At 44.5% G+C, this 20364-nt stretch overlaps 1 protein-coding gene across 1 annotated transcript in view; it reads left to right on the top strand.

The window, feature by feature from the left end:
• The window catches only part of TGFBR3 (transforming growth factor beta receptor 3), a 202100-nt gene that overhangs the window by 151217 nt on the left and 30519 nt on the right, over positions 1–20364 (top strand). Inside the window, exons 5-10 of the mRNA XM_070405583.1 lie at positions 2005–2188; positions 6601–6769; positions 8786–8933; positions 13887–14076; positions 18076–18401; positions 18794–18946. Coding sequence (XP_070261684.1) covers positions 2005–2188; positions 6601–6769; positions 8786–8933; positions 13887–14076; positions 18076–18401; positions 18794–18946 — 1170 coding nt within the window. The remainder of the gene's footprint in view (positions 1–2004; positions 2189–6600; positions 6770–8785; positions 8934–13886; positions 14077–18075; positions 18402–18793; positions 18947–20364) is intronic.

Genomic DNA, 20364 nt, shown 5'->3' with positions numbered 1-20364 from the left:
TGCTCCCTATTTCTCCTCTTACCGACGCTGTTCACATTCTTGCCTCCGGAATGTTCCAGGGTGACGTATCCCACCTTCCACTTTGAAGAAATGCACTCTGTGTATTTAAAACCCAGGGGATTTATTTTATGGCCATAACATGAATGAGAACAAAAGGAACAGAACATCCAGGGATGCTTGCCTAAGCATTCAGCACTGTGCTGGCCGTGGGACAAAGGCCTCTGGACTGCTGTGGATTGTTTCGGTGACAGGCCGCATAAAAATGACTTTTTAACACAAGTGCTTTTCAGTGTAAAGAAGATTTTACTGCAGAGCTTAAGTCAGAAAACCAGATAAACATTGTTTGAAGTTGCGTGTTGATAAGTAGCTTAGCCTCAGATGATTTATACATAGGTTGGCATGGCAATTGTTTGGCAGGTAAATGGCTCAGAGGTTTTCTTCTTTTTTTTTTAAATGTATATTTTTATTGATTACAGAGAGGAAGGGAGAGGAAGAGAGAGATAGAAACATCAATGATGAGAGAGAATCATTGATTGGCTGCCTTCTGTACCCCCCCGCACTGGGGATTGAGCCCACAACCCGGGCATGTACCTTGACTGGGAATCAAACCATGACCTCCTGGTTCATAAGTCGATGCTCAACCACTGAGCCACGCTGGCCAGGCTCAGGGGGGTTTTCTTATGCAGGCGATGTCAAAACAAGGCAGAAGCTAAGCGGTACCCACTGGTTTTATTTATAACTGGCATTGGGACATTTAGCAAATGTCCTTACCACACTTGATAGCACTGTGTGGAGCTTAATACATAGTAGATGTTCAACAAATGATGACTACTGTTAGTGGTCATAGTTTACGGTCAGGTTATTAATAATTAGTTCTGGCCCTCCCAAGCCAATCCAAAAGGTTCTCTTATTCTTCATTAAGTACTTTAAATAAAGAAAGAGCTGTCAGTTTGGGGACCCAGGAGATGTTTGAGTGGTAGTAACATTCAGACAGTCCAAATACAGACCAGGATTTCTCAGTCGCAGCACTGTGGACATTTGGATAATTCTTTATAGTGGGAGCTGCCCTATGTATTCCTGCAGGATATTCAGCGGCACCCTGGTGTGCTAGCTGCCAGTAGCTCCTCTCTCCCAGTGTGACAATCCCCTCTGGTGAAGAAGCCCTGGTGTAGAGGAAGCTTCGAGGTGCCCGCCCTGGGCCTGACCTATGACTGTTTTTCAAATTACGGATCCTCAGTGCCCGCCAGGACAGGGCTTCTCAGTTGTGGATGAACCACTTGCTAGGTCAGCATTCATTTAAATACGTTCAGCAAGAGTGTGGGACTTGCATAAATCATTGCCGAAGTTTTATTAGGCTGAGTCTAACAGCCTCTTGACTTCATTATCTGTGGGAATGGGGTGGGGTGGGGGGGGGGTCTTAAAAAATAAACTGAGTGCACATTCATCTCACTGCCAGGAAGTAGTGTAAGGGGGTAGAAGACTGGCACGCTCTGGCCATTCTTGGTATCTCTGTGCTCAGGAGAACATAATCCGGAGGGGCTCTTGCTGTGTCCCCGTGGCGGTGATACTGCAGCAGGGGAAGACTTGGAAGTCTAGTTGCCCTGCTAGCAGGACTTGGGGATTGCTTGCCCTGATCCTGAAGCCCATTCATTCCAAGCCCATGACGACACTCACCAAGACTTGACTTGAAACACTTTGAAAGATGGGTCTTCAATTTAGATATCTGGAAAATAGCCATGATATTTCATATGACTCTGCAATCTGTCCCCACAAAGTTATTTAAAAATGTAAAGGGACATCCTGTGTCCTCGGTAGCTTTTTCATTAGCGGGGAGAAGTAGCCTTGAGGTTATTCTGTAATCGGCTGCTGAAAAAAGATAACCTGCCTGTGGGACAAGGGAAGAGAGTGGATTGACAGATACCCATCAGTTGTCTGGTAAGTGCTAAGTATGACTCAGCTCCAGGTGACTGCACCACGTTCAATGTGCAATTCTCTTTCCTCTAGGTGTCTGAGGGTTCTGTGGTCCAGTTCTCATCCAGAAACTTCTCATTGTCAGCAAAAACAGAAGAAAGGACCTTCCCACATGGAAACGAACATCTGTTAAACTGGGCCCGAAAGGAGTATGGAGCAGTCACTTCGTTCACCGAACTCAAGATAGCACGAAACATTTATATTAAAGTGGGGGAAGGTAAATTTTATGTCACTTCAGTTAATGGCTGATTTACGGCAGTCCATTGTTTTCTTTCCTGAGACCAGGTGGTTAGGGTAAGGAATCATGTAATTACAGAATGTCGGAGCTGGCAGGGACCTGAGGGATCCCTGAGGCCTGTTCACCCGACGTCCCCTCCTTCCCGTTTTCCTTCTGAGCTAACATGGCTAAGTGAGAAATGGGGGAGTAGCCTAGTTGGGAGAGGAGTGGGGTAGGGGTAATGGGGGGGGTGGGTTGTGGTGTAAGATTTAGAAGACAGCCGTACACGGAAGTTAGAAAAGTGAGTGGCGGGCGAGAAGCCGAGAGAGTGGAGAGTGGAGAAGGAGGTGATCACTGGGGGTATGAAGGAGTTGCTGGCAGGATGGGTCAGCAGTTAGGGCTTCCTCTTACCTATTATTTTGCAAACATTTGAAGCTGATGTCAGTTGATGATTTTGAGATGTCAGTTAAATTTTGGACAACAGCAGAGGAAAAGTGCTGGCATATATTTTTAATACAAAGGCCTGGTGCCAGGGTAAATTATTAGAGAAAGCAACTAACTGTATAGCCTTGATAGAAGATCGCCCATTTTAATTTCCTTGCCGTGCAGAGGGATATAAATATTCTGTGACTCAATTTTGGAAGCCTATTATTTTTAATAACTTTTTTCATTATTATTTCTAGTGGAATATGTTTGGAACCCCCATAAATTACTAGAAATAATGACTCTTGTGAAAGGGCCCTTGTTAGAGTCAGGTGATTGTGTGAAAACTGCACTTCAGGTTCTCAGCGTCCATCTGCTTTCTGGTGCATTTACAGCGGCTACCACCCCCTCTGCACGCAGCATGGCAGCTCCCAGGGGTTACCGCGTGCCTGCGCCCAGCCCTTTTTGGGTCTGGGCTGTTTGACAGATTCAGGAAAGGTGGGCACTGACGTTGGAGTGTGTGCTGTGTGCAGAGGCCACAGCAGGTGCTTTTGAATGCACCCGCCCCGCCCAACCCCCCCGGGAATCCCAGGAGGCCATTATTTCGGTTCTTTTACAGAGGGGTTAGTGGAGGGTGAAGCTAGCTTGCTCAAATCCACATGACTAGCACGTGGCAAAGCCTGAACTCAAACCCAGGTGATGGTGTGTGTGAAGCCTTAGCAGAATAAGCAGAACCTGAAAATGACAGTGGGCCACCTGGATGGAAAGGATTATTCAGCGGAGTAAAGAGAGGAGGAGTTCGAGATGAGATTTGGGTTTAAAAAGTGGAAGTTTGTTGCTAAACTGTCATGCTAGTCAGGTAGCTCATAATAGAAGTCAGGTCCATTTGGAACAAGATAAAACACCTCTTTTCACAATGGCTCTAAGCCCTGGCCAATGGTCTGCATTTCTGAAACAATTCTAGCAGCGTGAAAGAATGTTGATGACCCCCGTTGGAATTTGTTAGAATAAGAAAATGTGTTCCGGTAACATTTAGAATGCTGGGCTCTGTTCTCTTGTCTGTGCACAAGCCCCGGTGCCCAGCCATCCCCTGCTCTTCGGTGAGGGACTAAGTGACTTCCCAAGGCCACACACTGGGTCAGGGAAGGATGTGGTGTCTAGTCCAGTAAAACCTGGTTTACTCCTTGGTGGTCACACCGTTGGAGCCCCTGACCCTTGACTGTAGCCACCAGCGGGGTCTAAGTCTTTGGCCCACACCATGGAGAGGGACAGCTAAAGGGAATGAGAGTCCTGGGTTAGGGCTGTCAATGGACCATGAGGCGATGTTGTGTCTCCCCATGGGTTTTCGTCCACTGAGCAAGCCTCTTCAACTAGCTTCCCAGAAACCGACCTTTCTCTACCCTACAACCCAGGGACCCCAGCCTCCGCTTGCTCTAGCCTCAGTAGTTCTCAAAGCGTGGGCCCCACCCCTGCGGCCTCCCTGTCACTTGGGAATTTGTTAGAAATATCAGTTCCGGGGCCCACCCTGGGCCCCTGAATCGGAAACTCTGGGGGTGGGTCCGGTCACCCGTGTTTGAAGGGGCCATGGACGTGATTCTGGGGCTCACTAATGTCTGAGAACGACGGCTCTAACCTGAGGGGAAGGACTGCAGAGTCCCTGGTGCTTATCCCAGCCGGTCTCATTAATTGTGAAGCTTCAAGCAGCTCTCAGATTTACCGCTGGAGCCTCAGTTTCTGCAGCAGGAAAATTTGGAGTTTGCACCACCTCCCAGGCTCAGAGAGTATCATTCAAGATCTCAAAGTCATTTGTCAGCCCTTTCCTGAAATACAAATAAGCATGTGACTGCCCCCTCCCCCACCCCAAACATGCCAGGTTTCTACCCGGGGATTCCCCTTTGTGGTTTCCTTTCTACTTGGCAGTTGATGTAAGTTTTGATGCCAGGCATGCAGAAGGTCATTTGGGGGAAAATCACACACACACACACACACACACACACACACACACACGCACACACACACACACGCACACATACACAGGCACGCATACACAATAAAAAGTGATTAGCTTATTCAACTTAGTGGCAATGGCATCTGAGCCCTTAATAACAGCAACTTTTAAACAATCCAGCCTTTCCTGGTGGCTTAGGAGGGTCACAGTGTAGGTGAGTGCTTTGTGAATGTTTCAAATCTCACATCACCGTTAGGTAATTCAGGAAACCTATACCATGGACCTACCCTACCGGGTACCCCTGTGAACTGAATTTAGAGGCTGGAGACCCAGGAGGGTCCTAGTCTCCAGAGTTCGAGAGTGGCCTGTCCTGGCGCATCCACACACCCTCTGCTTCTTAATGAAGTTTCAGCCTTGCCGCCCCAGTATCATTTTCCGTCCTGTGATCTGGGGGAGGCATCCACAGGGCCGCAGCTGCAGGGTGTGCGTTCTTCATCTGCTCATCTGGCACACCCCTCGGCAGATGTGGCAGGAGGCTGCTCCAGCAGCCCGAGTTGGCGGAGCCCCGGCTCTTCTCTCTCTGAGGGGGTCGTTAGGGAAGAATGCAGAATGCAGAGCTAACACTCTCTTGGAAGGAGCTGCAGGCGGGGAGCTCCTCTGGTCCCCTCTGTTCTAGGGATGGCTCTGGGGGCGCCATGGTGCATGGAGCCCTGTTGCCACAGTGTGTGCTGTGCACTTCCGCACGAGGGAGGTAGCACACATTGGGCAGGGGCGAGGGAGGGAATGATCAACCCAAGCTTGGGGCCTTCTGGGCTGATTCCCTGCTCCCCGGTGAGACGCGCACGTGAATTTGAACCCTGGCATCCTGTCCATTAAATGAGAAGGGCAGAAGTGTGTTTCATTGAAGTGCCAGGGCTCTGATTAATTACCTCTTCTGAAAAGGGTTTGCTGCACCTAGAACTTCCTTGACACTGGTCCCAGCTGTCACAATGCCAGCAGTTTCAAGTTCTGTTTAAACGTTTAAACCACCGAATGGAAATCCCATCATCCACAGTGCTGTGCAAGCGGCGTGTGCCATTGGGGGAGTGTCTTCAGACCTGGGGCCTTGCATCACTTTCCCTGGTGGGGGTGACGAGCAGCCCTCGCACAGTGAGACGGTGCTTGTGAGAGCACCTTGTAAACTGTACAGCGCCATAGAAACAGTAGTCATCTGGGTCAAGATTGTGGGACAGGATGAGAGTCTGCCCTCATTGCGTTCTGCAAGCTCCTGCCTTCAGTCCTGAGAGTATAAAGTGCTGCGAGGAATAAATATGAGGGAATGATTTGTTGTGCGTGGTGGACCAGAGGTTAATTAGATAGCTGGCTCTCCTATTAAGTGTGGTAACAAATAGCCAAGGAGGAGCATACCGGGGGTAGGATAGCTCATTGGATGCAGTGTGGGGTGTGCTGACTGAAATCTTCAGTGGGTGTTTAGGCGGGAGGTGCTGGGTAGATAGATGACAGTACAGGTCTGCAGCTCAGAAAAGGCCCCGTGATCTGGGAACACATGGAGCTATGGCAGTGATTGAGGTCATGCAGGAAGAATATGAGACAGAAAGATGGACGAAGGAAATGAGGTTTGTAGCCTTGGTGTTCTGTCAGGATCAACTGTGCAGCTTTTCACAAAGAAAGCTGCTAGGCTCCCCTGGGGTTTCTGGATCAGACTCCCCAGGGTGGTGGATTCTGATGTGCACCTAGGACTGAGGACCACCAGTGTGTAAAGGATGAGCGGAGGCGGAGGAGCCGGTGAAAGAGCCTGAGAGATACATGAGGAAATGGACGAGGACCAAGCAGTATCCCAGAGAAGAGGAAAGGAGGGGATTTAGACCAAAAGAGGCCGCTAGAGTCAGATCAGTAGGTGGTCACTGGGGACCAGAGGGGAGGCATCTCAGACCCCCTCCTTGGCACTCATGGTCCTTGTGCCCTGCCCTTCTTTCTTTTGAATCTGGTTACCATGGAGATCAGTGGTTCCACAGGTTGTTCTGCGCTTCTCTCCTTTCAGATCAAGTGTTCCCTCCTGCGTGCAACATAGGGAAGAATTTCCTCTCGCTCAATTACCTGGCTGAGTACCTTCAGCCCAAAGCAGCAGAAGGGTGTGTGATATCCAGGCAGCCCCAGGACAAGGAAGTGCATATCATTGAGTTAATCACCCCCAACTCTAACCCCTACAGGTGAGTGAGTGTGTGTTCTGAACGAAGACCAGATGAAAATAAATACCTTTCTTGACTGGAGGGAGGGAGAGGGGCGGCCCTTCCTGTGCTGGAGGGCGGGAGCCGTGTGCTTGGGGTGAGATTCACAGGAGCCCGAAGAAGGGAGGAAAGGCACCAGCAGTCCGTCTTATTTTCTGCCTCTGTCTCTAGGTCCTCTCCATTGCAGTTGAGTTCCTGAAGCCTATTCCAAACTTCTTGGTACCAATTAATAGGACACAGTCATTTAAAAAATAGTAATAATTTTTAAAAATTTATTGGTTTTATTTTTTTAATAAATCTTTATTGTTGAAAGTATTACATATGTCCTTTTTCCCCCCCCCCCATTGCCCTCTCCCACCCACCTCCCCCTCAGGACGCAGTCATTCTTGATCTATCATTATCTCCTAGGACAGTGGTTCTCAACCTTCTGGCCCTTTAAATACAGTTCCTCATGTTGTGACCCAACCATAAAATTATTTTCGTTGCTACTTCATAACTGTAATGTTGCTACTGTTATGAATTGTAATGTAAATATCTGATATGCAGGATGGTCTTAGGCGACCCCTGTGAAAGGGTCGTTCGAACGCCAAAGGGGTCGCGACCCACAGGTTGAGAACCGCTGTCCTAGGAGGTTATCCTTGGTAAGAAAATTACAAAATGTGTCTTATCACCATAATTATTATTTGAATAATATTCTGTGTTTATAGAGTCCTGTTCCTAGTGTCATCAAAGCACCTTTGCACTCATAACTGCTTACTTCCAAGCTGTGTATATGAGTGTTGGGGGTGGCCCTTCATAGTGACAGGCCAAACAGCCCTTAGATGTAACTTACCTCTCCCTTGTGCCCCTTCTTCCCCTCCCCCCTCCACTTCCTGAGTCAGGCCTGGAAGTTTAACCCTCCCTATCAAGAATGAACAGGGAATTTTAAAAGAAGAAATAAAAAGGGGGAAAAGTTAGCTCCTCTTCCACTTTAGCCTGCATTTCATGTGGACTAATGACTTAAAAATGTCAATTTATATTGTAGAGGGATGTTGAAGTTAAAATTCTAATCAAATTTTGATTTTTTAAAAATGAATCAACTACAGCTGAGTTTTGGTAAGATTCCATTCTGTCCCACATGGAGAATTTTGTGAAAAATTAAAAGGGAATGAGGATAGAAGCAGTATGGCAAACAATGCTGCAATATTAAGCCTAAGGCTTCGTTCATATCATTCATTTTATTCTTTACAAGTGTGTAAAACCACAATGGAAAGACTTTCCTTTAAATTCGGAATGACAGAGATATTATTATTTGGTAAAAATTCTCTTTTATACTGAATTCTTCAAAGTTTGGGTTGTGTTCATCAATTTTCCAGTAATCACTTGGTTGGTCATCTGTTTTCTTTATTTTAATAACTATATATCCAGAAGTTTGGGAAAGTAAGTGCAGATAGGACTCGGTAGCAAATGTTAATGGCTTAAGCAAACCTTATTATATAAGTCAAGAAATTCTTCAGACTTTTGCCTCTTATTCTGAAGTTACCTATTTTTATTACTGCCATTCCTCCCTCCTCCCTGTCATCTCCCACTCATCAAACTGCTGCCCACTTCTGGTCTTGAAGGATTTTGAACATATAGCATTAGGGAAAGTTACACACGGAAGCACTAACGGTGTTGAAGGTTGCAAAAGCAATAATTTTGCTTCAAAAGCAAACTCTTCTGATTTGGTCAAGTCCATTTCAAGCAGTGGCTGCATTAACCACCTTTTTTTTTTTCCCCCTCAAAGAGGAGAAAAATATGAGTGGCTAATTATCAGCGGCATATTTTCCTATTGTTATATAAGGCTGTTTTGTTGTGTGTGCACTAACAATCTGTTTTGCACATGTCATTTGCCTGGGATCGGCTCCAGCTTTTTAATCAACTGGCCAGACACTGGAAACATGAAGACTTGGAAGAAGGAAGATAGTTGCAACTTTCTGGCATTTGGGTCCTAACTCTGCCTTTGTTTTCCACTCCCAGTGCTTTCCAGGTGGATATCATAATTGATATAAGACCTTCTCGAAAGGATCCTGAGGTGGTCAAAAATCTCATCTTGATCTTAAAGTGCAAGAAGTCTGTCAACTGGGTGATCAAATCTTTCGATGTTAAGGGAAGCCTGAAAGTTGTTGTAAGTTGGTTGAGCATTTCTTTGTTTTGATGACTGGCAGTCATTTAAGCCATGTTTATATGTGGTATTATTGTCAAGTTTCTGCCTCCTTGGACTCTCTCTCAGCAATTTTCCACTTTGTAAAATAACCTGCTCCTTGGCTCCTCCTGATGAGGATGCATAGAGCGATGGTTAAAATGATGGCTCCTGGGGCCAGATTTGAGTGCAGACTCTGCCATTTACAAACTGTGGCCTTGGGCCAGTCCCGTAACCTCTCTGGACCTCGCTTGTCCCATGTGACATGCCTGAAATACATTGGTGCGTTTCCCAGCAGGGTAAGTATAAGATCATGAACACAATTCAGCCTTCATGATTGAGTCCTGGAAGACCCAGGACTCGACTTTTGAGTTAAACACGTGATATTGGCATGTCTTTTCTCAGGGCGAAACACTGATCGTAGATTCACAATAATGGAAACGTGAGTGGGATGACACTAGGAAACCCCGCCCCCAACCTGTTCCCTAAGCATTATGTTTCATGAAGGAAATATGCCGAAGGGGTGTAGCTGGTTGGCCTGATAGGCAAACAGCAACTAGTTCTTGAAAAGTTGAATGTTGAAATTTGGTAAAATGAAACTTTTTCAAATACGTTTAGGGAAATGACTATTTGACAGAATATTGGAGCAAATCATAACGAAAGTCGAAGAAAAATCCCCCTTCTGATTTTTAAGAAGATAATAACCTCTTTAGCATCGCTTTTGCAGGCTCACATTTTTGTGCACTGTCTTTTTTAAAAATTGTGGCCAGTTCGTCTTTCTGCATCTGCATTGAATCCATTGGAGGGGGTGTTATGTTTTCAGTGTTTTGGGAGAGGAAAGCCTTTGGGTTGGGTATTATTTCTTCATGGCACCTTCGTGTGGTACAGCAGAGAGCAAAACCAGTGGTCCCCTAGGCAACGTCATGTACAGGCGCTCACCAGAGGCAGCAGGCAAAGCCACGAACACACACACATCTTAATTTAAAGTAATCGTTTCTGGTTCCTGTGGTTTTTTTCTTTTAAACTTTGAAAGCATCCAAGCAAGCCACCCTGTGTAATGATGATACATTAATTTGGTGTTGAGCACAAGGCCCAGCAGTGATTTTGTGAAGTCAGAGCTGTGTTGGTTGCCTTCCCTGGCATGGCATGTGAGGGATGTTGGTGACCTGAGGTGTCTGCAACCTTTGCTGCCTGGCACACCCATCAAATGTTTTTAATTTCAGAATAACAACAACAGGAAAGGGAATCAAGCTTTGAAAGACAGAAACATACGGTACATTTTATTTCCCTGCTGGAGTTCTTGTGTAAATGTTCTCTCAGCCCTGACCCTTCAGTGCTCTGCCGCTCACTGAGTATGAGTGCCTGGCCCGTGGCAGTCCTGGGGTTCGCTCTGAATGTCTCCACTTCTACGAATTGGAGATTGCTCATCTCAGTGTAAGATCTGTTTATATTTCTCTCCTTGGCCGTGCTCCTGTTCCAGGCCAATTTTGGACAATGCATGACAGCATTACTAAACAATTAGGTAATGTTTCATGATGTTCTTTTTTATTCCCCCAATCAGTTTCATGCTTTGTGATTTCCTAACTCCCTGTCTCAGATGTGAATTCTGACTGTGCTGTGAGGGAAAGTTACCTACTAATAAGGCATATATTCGTGCTTAGAAAGAGGAACATGGTTTATAGTGACCTTGTGTCTAGTATGCCCGTTAAAGACAGCATGGCACAGTGGAAAGAGCCCTGGCTTTGTCCAGGGCTGGATTCAAATCCCATCTCCAGTTGTCAGTACTCCCAGTTGAGACTGGATAAGCCAGTTGAACTCTATCTAGTCTGTTTCCTTAGCTGTGAAATGGATACGATGATAGTAGTCATCTTGAGAGTAATTGTGAGGTTTAACAGAGTTTGTTCATTTGTTCATTTATTCATTTAACAAGTATTTGCTAAGTGGGCACTGGGTATTTCATCTAATATACGTGGCACACTGCCTGCACCGGGTGAGTTCTCAGCCGGTCTTCTAAACTTCTGTGAGCCTCAGGTTCCCCTTCTCCAGCAGAGAGACAGCAATGCCTGTCTCCTTATATTTTAGAGGACATTAAATGAGATAACCTAGGTAAAGCTCCTAGCACAGTACGCGTGCCTTACAAAGGGAGTTCATCTTTCTTCTGTAAGCAACCCTTGAAAGTTTGTCTATAGGAGCAATTAACTTCTCTAAACAAAGTGAAAACAAAGAAAATTGTCTACTAAAAGATTGTAAGGAACTAGATGGGGTAATTTAAAGAAGAGCATGGATGGCATGTGTATGTGTGAAGGGTGGGGTGTGCGCAGAATGAACCCTCCAAATGACGCAATGGTCCAAAGAGATGCAAATGTTGTGCTGTGGGCAAGAAGGGAATTCCAGAAGTGTCTGCCTTGCTGTGCACGCTCTGGCTTTTCCGTTAGGTTCTATGGACTATGCATAATCACATTTTGGAAGAACCTCCAAAACAAAAGAATAGATGGAGGAAGCGTGTTAGAAATTTATCGTTGTACTATTTCATGGCCTTAGGACTTCAAGGTCGGCAATAGCCAGTTTGTTCTTAGACATTTTTTCATCCCAGTGGGAACATGGACCACACTCTCCGCCTAGCCCTTCCCGCAGGCCCCTCCCCTACACCAACAGTTCTGATGCAAATGTGTGTTGGGTGGTCGGGGGGGGGGGGGGGGGGGGGGGGGGGGGGGGGGGGGATGGAGGCACTCAGTTTTCTAGCTCCTCATCCTTCGTGAAGCTGTGAGTGGGAAAGGTGGCAGTGGTATTTGGAGACCCCCCTTGAACACTCCCAGTAGAGTAGCTACGCCGAGGCCTTGGGAAACCCTGGGGACTCCCAGAAATACAGGGTGAGAAATTCACTCATTGCTGGCAACCAGCTTGCCTGCCATTGCTCCAAGCCTCGCGGCTTCACAAACGTGTAGATAGATTTGTAGCCTTGTAAATCCCAAGGCATAATCAATGTGAGCTGTACTGACAGCTCCCAGATTTCATGTGGAAAGGTGTAAACAAATCACTCCACATGGGTACAGAAAGGACAGGTGGCAGTTATGATGATAGTATTCTGGAAATACAGTATTTTCTCAGCTGTCCAACAACATGAAAGACGAGGGCAGATGAGGCCAAGCAGCCCCAGCCAATCAAAACGACACGCTGCTTTGAAAGGCTGGGAAGAAGCTGTGCTTAAGAGACTGCTGTTGATTAAATGAATAAAAAGTTGTAAGAACAGATTGGATCCTTCTTTACCTCGGTTTAGTTTTCTTTCTATTTTTAACCCTTCCTTCCCTCGGGGACTTTTCTTTGAATCAGAATGAGAGTTAGAATATTCCAAACCTATGACGCTGAGGTTTGTTTGTTTTTTTTTGTTTTTTTTTGCAAGTGGCCACAGAACTTGGTTGAAGCCGTCCATCCCTTTGCGCATGACTGTGCCTGCCCAGTGTGGCAGTTTTTTTTCCTCTCAGATAAGCACCTTGGGTCATAGAAAAACATACTGGGTGAGCTCCTTTAACCTCTGAATCGACAATGTGTCCTCAGCCAATCTCCCACAACCAAAGAGGCCGAGAGAACTTAGAGCCTGTGAATCCTCTATGGTTTTGCAGTGGGAAAGGATTAACATTTAGTCATGTTAGGGGCAAACAGAATGGGAAACAAATGGGGAATTTAGGGAAAATGCTGTATGTATGAGGAGAAGAGCATTGGGCATGGAAATTAAAGTGATTTTTATGCAGCATGGAAGTGCCATAATCTACCGGCTGGCAGGGCTTTCAGCCTGTGGAGCAGTTGTTGACAATTCGGGTCTTCCCGCTGGGGTCCTCTGTACCGCAGTCAGCTCCCTCATCATCTGACGCGATCACTGCTGCAGGAGTCAGAGGTGGTTGGAAAATTACCTCCCATGTTCTGGTTCCTCAGAGTCCTCTTAGATCCTTTCTTGGAAAGATTTCTATCATTCAGTTTTAATTTTGTAACTGATTACCAAGTGAAAGCCAATTTTAAGACTGATTTGTTTTGCTGGATAAAATATTGATTTAGAGGCACAGTAACCTAAATTAACTAATATTTAGAGCATAAGATCTAAGCCTATTCAGTTAATGGAATTGGCAGATGAGTAAAATTACGGGATTGCTAAATAGATCATAAATTGTAAATGAAATATAAACAATGGTTTCACCATATGAATTTAATAGTTTACATAGATGAGATAGTCTCCTAGTTACTACTGAAGTAACTAGGTTGTGCTTTCTTTCATGTAAATCTAGGCTACAGGAAGTAGAAACAGACTTTTTTTTATATAACATGCACATCTGTATAAATAAAAATAAGGGAAAGTTCAGTATACATACATATTTGGTGTGTGTGTTAATAGTTTAAACATTAACTCTGCAATAACATACTAGATATACTTAGTATGTAGCTTAGCTATCATTAGATTATTTTTATCAACACAAGCAACCCAAATGCTATGATCAAACAGCATGAATAGATTTCTCTTAATCTGTTGTTAAAGATTTTTGCATCAGCCCTTGCTGGGTGGCTTGATTAGTTGGAGCATTGTCTTGTACACGGAAAAGGTTGCAGGTTCGATTCCCAGTTAGGACACATACCTAGGTTGTGGGGATCAGGGTATGTGGGGTAGGCAACTGATCCATGTTTCTCTCTCACATCAGTGTTTCTCTCTCTCTTTCCCACTTCCAGTCTCTCCAAAATCAATAAACATATCCTCTGGTGAGGATTATATATATATATATATATTTTTTTTTTTTTTCCACATCAGTGTTCATATTCTTAGTCCAAGGAAAATAGGGATTAAAAGAATAATTTCTTCATATACAATATAGACTCTATTTGTTTTAGATATTTAATTATTCTTATCTAAAGCACTGTTTAGACTCATAAGTGAAATTTTGCTACTATCCTCAGGCTCCTAACAGTATTGGCTTTGGGAAAGAGAGTGAAAGATCCATGATAATGACCAAATCAATACGAGATGACATTCCTTCAACCCAAGAGAATCTAGTCAGGTGGGCTTTGGACAATGGCTACAGTCCATTGACATCATACACAGTGGCTCCTGTGGCTAACAGATTTCATCTTCGGCTTGAAAACAATGGTAAGTATGGCTTTTTAAAAAACTGTATTAAAAGTATCCCTCAGATGAAGCTTTCCAATGGGGAACTCTCATTTCAGCTTACATAGTCCTGCTTTTCTATTGCAAGTTTCAATAGTTTGTTTGACTACTTTTTACTATAAAGCTTATTAAAGTTATGTAGGATTGTAGATTATTTTGAGGAAACTATCTTTAATGAAGATTTGTTTTTAGTAGCATAGAGTTGATTGCATGTTGGAGAACTTTGTTATGTAGATCACCTTCACTGTGATTACATGAAGGCTATATTAGCCTGGCTTCCTCCCTCAGAGGCACCTAATAATCACTTGCAGCTGAGATGCAGGAAAGAAGTGTTAGGTCAGGCCGCATCTTACATGGAAATAGGCATGAGGACTCATACATGTGCTTTCTCGTTCTCACCCAGAGGGAATGTAGGAGCTATCACCCCAGCTTGCTGGAGCAGAAAGCAGATGCAAAACAAGTTCTTGAGGTTTTCCTTATAGCCAGAGGGGCTCAGATACCAAGTTTTCTGATCCCCAGACCTGTTCCTCACCCAAAGTACTGAGAGCAGTGCCAATAGAATGAAGGATAGGAATGCAGGCTCAAGTCCCAGCTCTGCCATTTATTCACGGTTTGAGGAGGGAAGTTGCTTAACTTCTGAGCCTCAGGTTGTTCTTCCTCAGTAATACAGGGGAACAATACACCTACCTCACAGGGTTGTTGTGAAGGTTTTTGTCAAAGTAAAAATTGTAAAGCCCTCCAAAGCTCTGACTTATTTTGCACCCATACAGCTGTGCTATCTTTTTCAGAAAGATAGTATCGGAGGAGAGTTAATGTCCCTGATCATCTCCACTTCCAACTCCCACTGAGATGGATTGACCTCAAGCATATATCTATTGGCTTTGCTTGCAGAGAATACTGGGGAGAGGTTTTTTTCCTCTGCATTGTTGACAATATGAAAAAACACTAAGAATCAATTCAATTGGGAATATGTCCATCCCTTTGAAAGACTAAGTAGCTAAGCTGCTTTTTTTAGGAAAAAAAAAATAACAACAACAAAACTAAACCAAGCAGCTTTTTCTTTTCGTCTTTAGGTCTAGGTTCTAAAGGCCATGGTGCCCAGATACCTGTTAGAATTTAGCAGTCAAGGAGTCTAACAAATCCTTAGAGAAGCTCTTCTAAACAATCTCTAGACTCAAGGGAAGCATTTCAATGGCATACGAATAGATTATATTGTCCCACATAACTTATTCAAATTATAGATTGTTATAGCTTGTGGGGCTTTAGAAATCATCTAACCCCATGGCTCTCAACTTTAGCTATACATTGGAATCTCGTGGAGAGCTTTAAAGCATATTACCGGTTAGGTACCACTCCAGAGGGTCTGATTTTTTTTTTTTTTTTTTTTGCAACAAATGAAACTTCTTTTTTTTTTATTGTCTAAAGTTTTACATATGTCTCCTTTTTCCCCAATTGACCCCCCCCCCCCTCATCCATTGCCACCCTGGGCAAGCCCCCACCGCCCCAGGGATTATGTCCATTGGTTATGCTAATATGCATGCATACAAGTCCTTTGATTGCTCTCTAACCTCCCCCTCCCCTACCATTTGTCTCTGGATCTATTCTTGTTCACCAATATGTTGATCATTATATCACACATATGAATGAGATCATGTGATACTTATCTTTCTCCAACTGGCTTATTTCACTTAGCATAATGCTCTCCAGTTCCATCCATGCTGTTGCAAATGGTAAAAGTTCCTTCTTTTTTATAGCAGCGTAGTAGTCCATTTTGTAGATGTACCACAGATTTTTAATCCACTCATCTGCTGATGGACACTTAGGTTGTTTCCAAATGTAAGCTATTGTAAATTGTGCTGCTATGAACATAGGGGTGCATATATCCTTTCTGATTGGTGTTTCTGGTTTCTTGGGATATAGTCCTAGAAGTGGGATCACTGGATCAAATGGGAGTTCCATTTTTAACTTTTTGAGGACACTCCATACTGTCTTCCACAGTGGCTGCACCAGTCTGCATTCACACCAGCAGTGCACGAGGGTTCCTTTTTCTCCACATCCTCACCAGCACTTGTCATTTGTTGATTTGTTGATGATGGCCATTCTGGCAGGTGTGAGATGGTATCTCATTGTTGTTTTGATTTGCATCTCTCGGATGATTAGTGACTTTGAGCATGTTTTCATATGTCTCTTGACCTTCTGTATGTCCTCTTTCGAGAGGTGTCTATTTAGATCCTTTGCCCATTTTTTTGATTGGATCGTTTATCTTCCTTTTGTTAAGTCGTATGAGTTCTCTGTAAATGGAAATTAAACCCTTATTGGAAATATCATTGGCAAATATGTTCTCCCATAAAATGGGCTTTCTTGTTGTTTTGTTGATGGTTTCTTTTGCTGTGCAGAAGCTTTTTTTTAAAAATGTAATCCCATTTGTTTTTTTTCTCCTTAGTCTCCATTGCCCTAGGATAGTGATGGCGAATCTTTTGAGCTCGGCGTGTCAGCATTTTGAAAAACCCTAACTTAACTCTGGTGCCATGTCACATATAGAAATTTTTTGATATTTGCAACCACAATAAAACAAAGACTTACATTTTTGATATTTACTTTATATATTTAAATGCCATTTAACAAAGAAAAATCAACCAAAAAAATGAGTTCGCATGTCACCTCTGACACGCGTGTCATAGGTTTGCCATCACTGCCCTAGGAGCTGTGTCTGTAAACATATTGCTATGACATATGTCTGTTGTTTTGCTGCCTATGGACTCTTGTAGGATTTTTATGGTTTCCTGTCTTAAATTTAAGTCCTTTAGCCATTTTGAGGTGTTTTTTTTGTGTGTGTATGGTGTAAGTTGGTGATCTAGTTTCATTTTTTTGCATGTATCTGACCTAACTTCCCAGCACCTTTTATTGAAGAGACTGTCTTGACTCCATTATATGCTCTTGTCTCCTTTGTCAAATATTAATTGAGCATAATGGTTTGGGTTGATTTCTGGGTTCTCTGTTCTGTTCCATTGGTCTATATGTCTGTTCTTGTGCTCGTACCAGGCAGTTTTGAGAACCGTGGCTTGGTAATATAGCTTGATATCTGGTATTGTGATCCCTCCAACTTTGTTCTTCTTTCTCAGGATTGCTGTGGCTATTCGGGGTCTTTTTTTATTCCAGATTAATTTTTGGAGAGTTTGTTCTAGATCTTTGAAATATGCCATTGGTATTTTATTAAAATAATGGGGATTGCATTGAATCTGTAGATTGCTTTGGGTAGTATGGACATTTTAATGTTGATTCTAACAATCCATGAACATGGTGTGTTCTTCCATTTGTTTATGTCTTCCTCTATCTCTTTTTTCAATGTTCTGTAGTTTTCCGAGTATAGGTCTTTTACCTCCTTCGTTAAGTTTACTCCTAGGTATCTTAATTTTTTGTGTGCAATGGTAAATGGGATTGTTTTTTTTCGTTTCTCTTTCTGTGAGTTCATTATTGGTATATAAAAAGGCCATAGATTTCTGAGTGTTAATTTTGTATCCTGATACATTGCTGAATTCATTTATTAGGTCTAGTAGTTTTTTTTATGGAGTCTTTGGGGTTTTCCAGAGGGTCTGATTTTTCATTGGTCTTGGGTGCAGCCTGGGCAAAGGGATTTTTTTTTAACATTTCCAAAGTGGTTTTAATGTGCAACCAATTTTAGAACCACTTGATCTCATTAATCATTAAATCTCTTAATTTTAAAACTTGGGGAACTGAGGCACAGAGAAATAAGCCACTGGCCCAAAGCCACTTAGTGAGTTAGAAAGAACCCTAGGACTAAAATTCAGGCTTCCAGACTACTCATCTCCTTCATACATTATTTGTTAAGTGTGATTTTACACACTCCATGCTAATTCTTCCTGTTCTTGCCTTTAATGATGATTGTGCCCTGGCATCAAACACTGATTGTGCCCTGGCATCAGACACTGATGATGTTTTGCTTTCTTCTGTCACCACCAGAGGAGATGAGAGATGAGGAGGTCCACACCATCCCTCCCGAGTTACGGATCCTGCTGGACCCTGGAAACCTGGACAACCCACCCATCCGGGGAGGGCGAGGCCAGAGTGGAGGTTTCCCCTTTCCCTTCCTGGACATCCCCAGGAAAGGCCAGAAGGAAGGGGGAGAAGATGGGCTCCCGCAGCCAAAGGACCCTGTCATCCCCGGCTTACGGCTGTTTCCTGGCCCCAGAGAGCCGGAGGAGGTGCAGGGCAGCATGGATGTTGCCCTGTCAGTCAAATGTGACAATGAAAAGATGACCGTGGCTGTAGAGAAAGATTCTTTTCAGGTCAGTGCAGTTCCTTAAAGGAGGGAAGAGAAGGCCACTTCCCCCCGCATCTCGCCCCAGTACATGTTAGTTCTTTCTCTCCAGCTCTTTCACTTCGGGACTCCAGAGGCTCCATACTGTTTTCTCAGTTGGACGGGCTCACTTCCCCTCGGCTGCGATTCTCACCCGGTTTCTGTTGTTCTCAGCAAGGGGGGTTCCAGATCCTTGTGTGTCAATATTTTGCTATTGGGCTTCCAAGGCCAACAAACACAATCCTGTTTGAGAGGCGGTTGGTAGGGGGGGTGGGACGCAGGCCTCCAGCAACCTTTACTTGGAAGACCAGGCAAACTGTGAACTGTGTGCTGCAGAACTGCCTGTGGGCCCCCTTTATGTTTTGGTGGTTGTTGTTTCAGTCCAACAGCTACTCGGGGATGGAGCTCACCCTGTTGGATCCTAACTGCAAGGCCAAGATGAATGGCACCCACTTCATTTTGGAGTCTCCCTTGAATGGCTGCGGGACTCGGCACCGGCGTTCCGCCCCGGATGGCGTGGTTTACTTCAACTCCGTGAGTGTCCTCCAGAGGAAAGCCTGGCCCTTGGCCAGAGCTTGCAGGGTGTTACCTTAAAACTAGTCTTAAAATTTCTGTGAAAATGAGGAGGGGCATATACCTCAGGCCCGAACCAAGCCAAGTGTCCGTTCTTAACAGAATGAGATGTACTTTGACCCTGAACATTTTTGTTTCATTTGCTTTATTGGTGAATCTGTGGGAGTTGGGAGGCCCTGTTTTCTTGGTTGGAGCATTGGTGGTCATCTCTTCCATATCCTGGTGAAAAGGGGTTTGCTGGCAAGGTAATTATGACCCATCTCTCTGGCTAAGCTGCAGGGTCAAAGGCCTGGTCCTTAGGATGAAATCCAAGCCCTTGGGCTATGAGTGAGCACATCTACACACTGAGCCAACCAGACCCCATCCTCTCTGGTCTCATTTGAGTCCTGCCCAGAGTTCTCCCTCCCCCATGAACAAAAGAGCCAAAAGAGAGAAATCCAGAACGGGCTATTAAGAAATTATTACTTAGTCTCTCTCTCCGCCTCTAAGAAAGATCTAGATGGAAGAAAATCTCATTTCTGAAGTTTCCCGGAGGGAGGTTTTCCAGATTCCCCCAATGATAATCCATTGCAAGCCTTTCTGAAATTGCTCTCGTCAGTGCATCTAAAGTCTTTCAGATTAAACCTGTTCTTGCAGAGATGACCCTAGGCCAGCCGTGGGCAAACCCACGGGCCGGATGCGGCCCGTTTGAAATGAATAAAACTAAAAAAAAAAAAAAAAGACCGTACCCTTTTATGTAATGATGTTTACTTTGAATTTATATTAGTTCACACAAACACTCCATCCATGCTTTTGTTCCGGCCCTCCGGTCCAGTTTAAGAACCCATTGCGGCCCTCGAATCAAAAAGTTTGCCCACCCCTGCCCTAGGCAGTAAATATTAAAAGACTTGGACACATGATGTCTCAAAGGAACTTTACTTTTGATGGTAAAATAAGGCTCAAAGATCCTATGTCCAGCTTTGACATGGTGTGTGTGTTCTTAGCGCCTATTCCAGCTTTGGCTTGGGACAGGGAGGGAGGGGCTGCTCATTCCCCTTCATTCCACTGCTGATGGATAGACACGCTTGACCCACCTAGAGAATAGACTGGCGATCAGGTACTCCAGTCACTGTGGCTCATGTGGGCACCCACTCTCCTTGTGAGCCCAAGTTTATCAAGCTTCAGACAAGCTTAGAATGTTTGAGCGGGACAGAACCTTAAGATGCCATCATTCAACTTCCTCATTTCACAGGTGGGAAATTGAACTCCAGGGAGTTAAGAGACTTGCTTAGGTTTGAGAACCTAGTTAACAACAGAGCCAGGACTGAATCTAGCTTCCTGAGCTCTCGTGCACTCATCTTTCCTCAACACCGGGCTAGCCCAGCTGATCTCCCTTTGTT

Source organism: Myotis yumanensis, unplaced genomic scaffold (genome assembly GCF_028538775.1).
Source record: "Myotis yumanensis isolate MYYU_CA2020_CCGP unplaced genomic scaffold, mMyoYum1.0.hap1 SCAF_2, whole genome shotgun sequence".
NCBI lineage: Eukaryota > Metazoa > Chordata > Mammalia > Chiroptera > Vespertilionidae > Myotis > Myotis yumanensis.
This window is presented reverse-complemented; position numbering and strand designations above follow the sequence as displayed.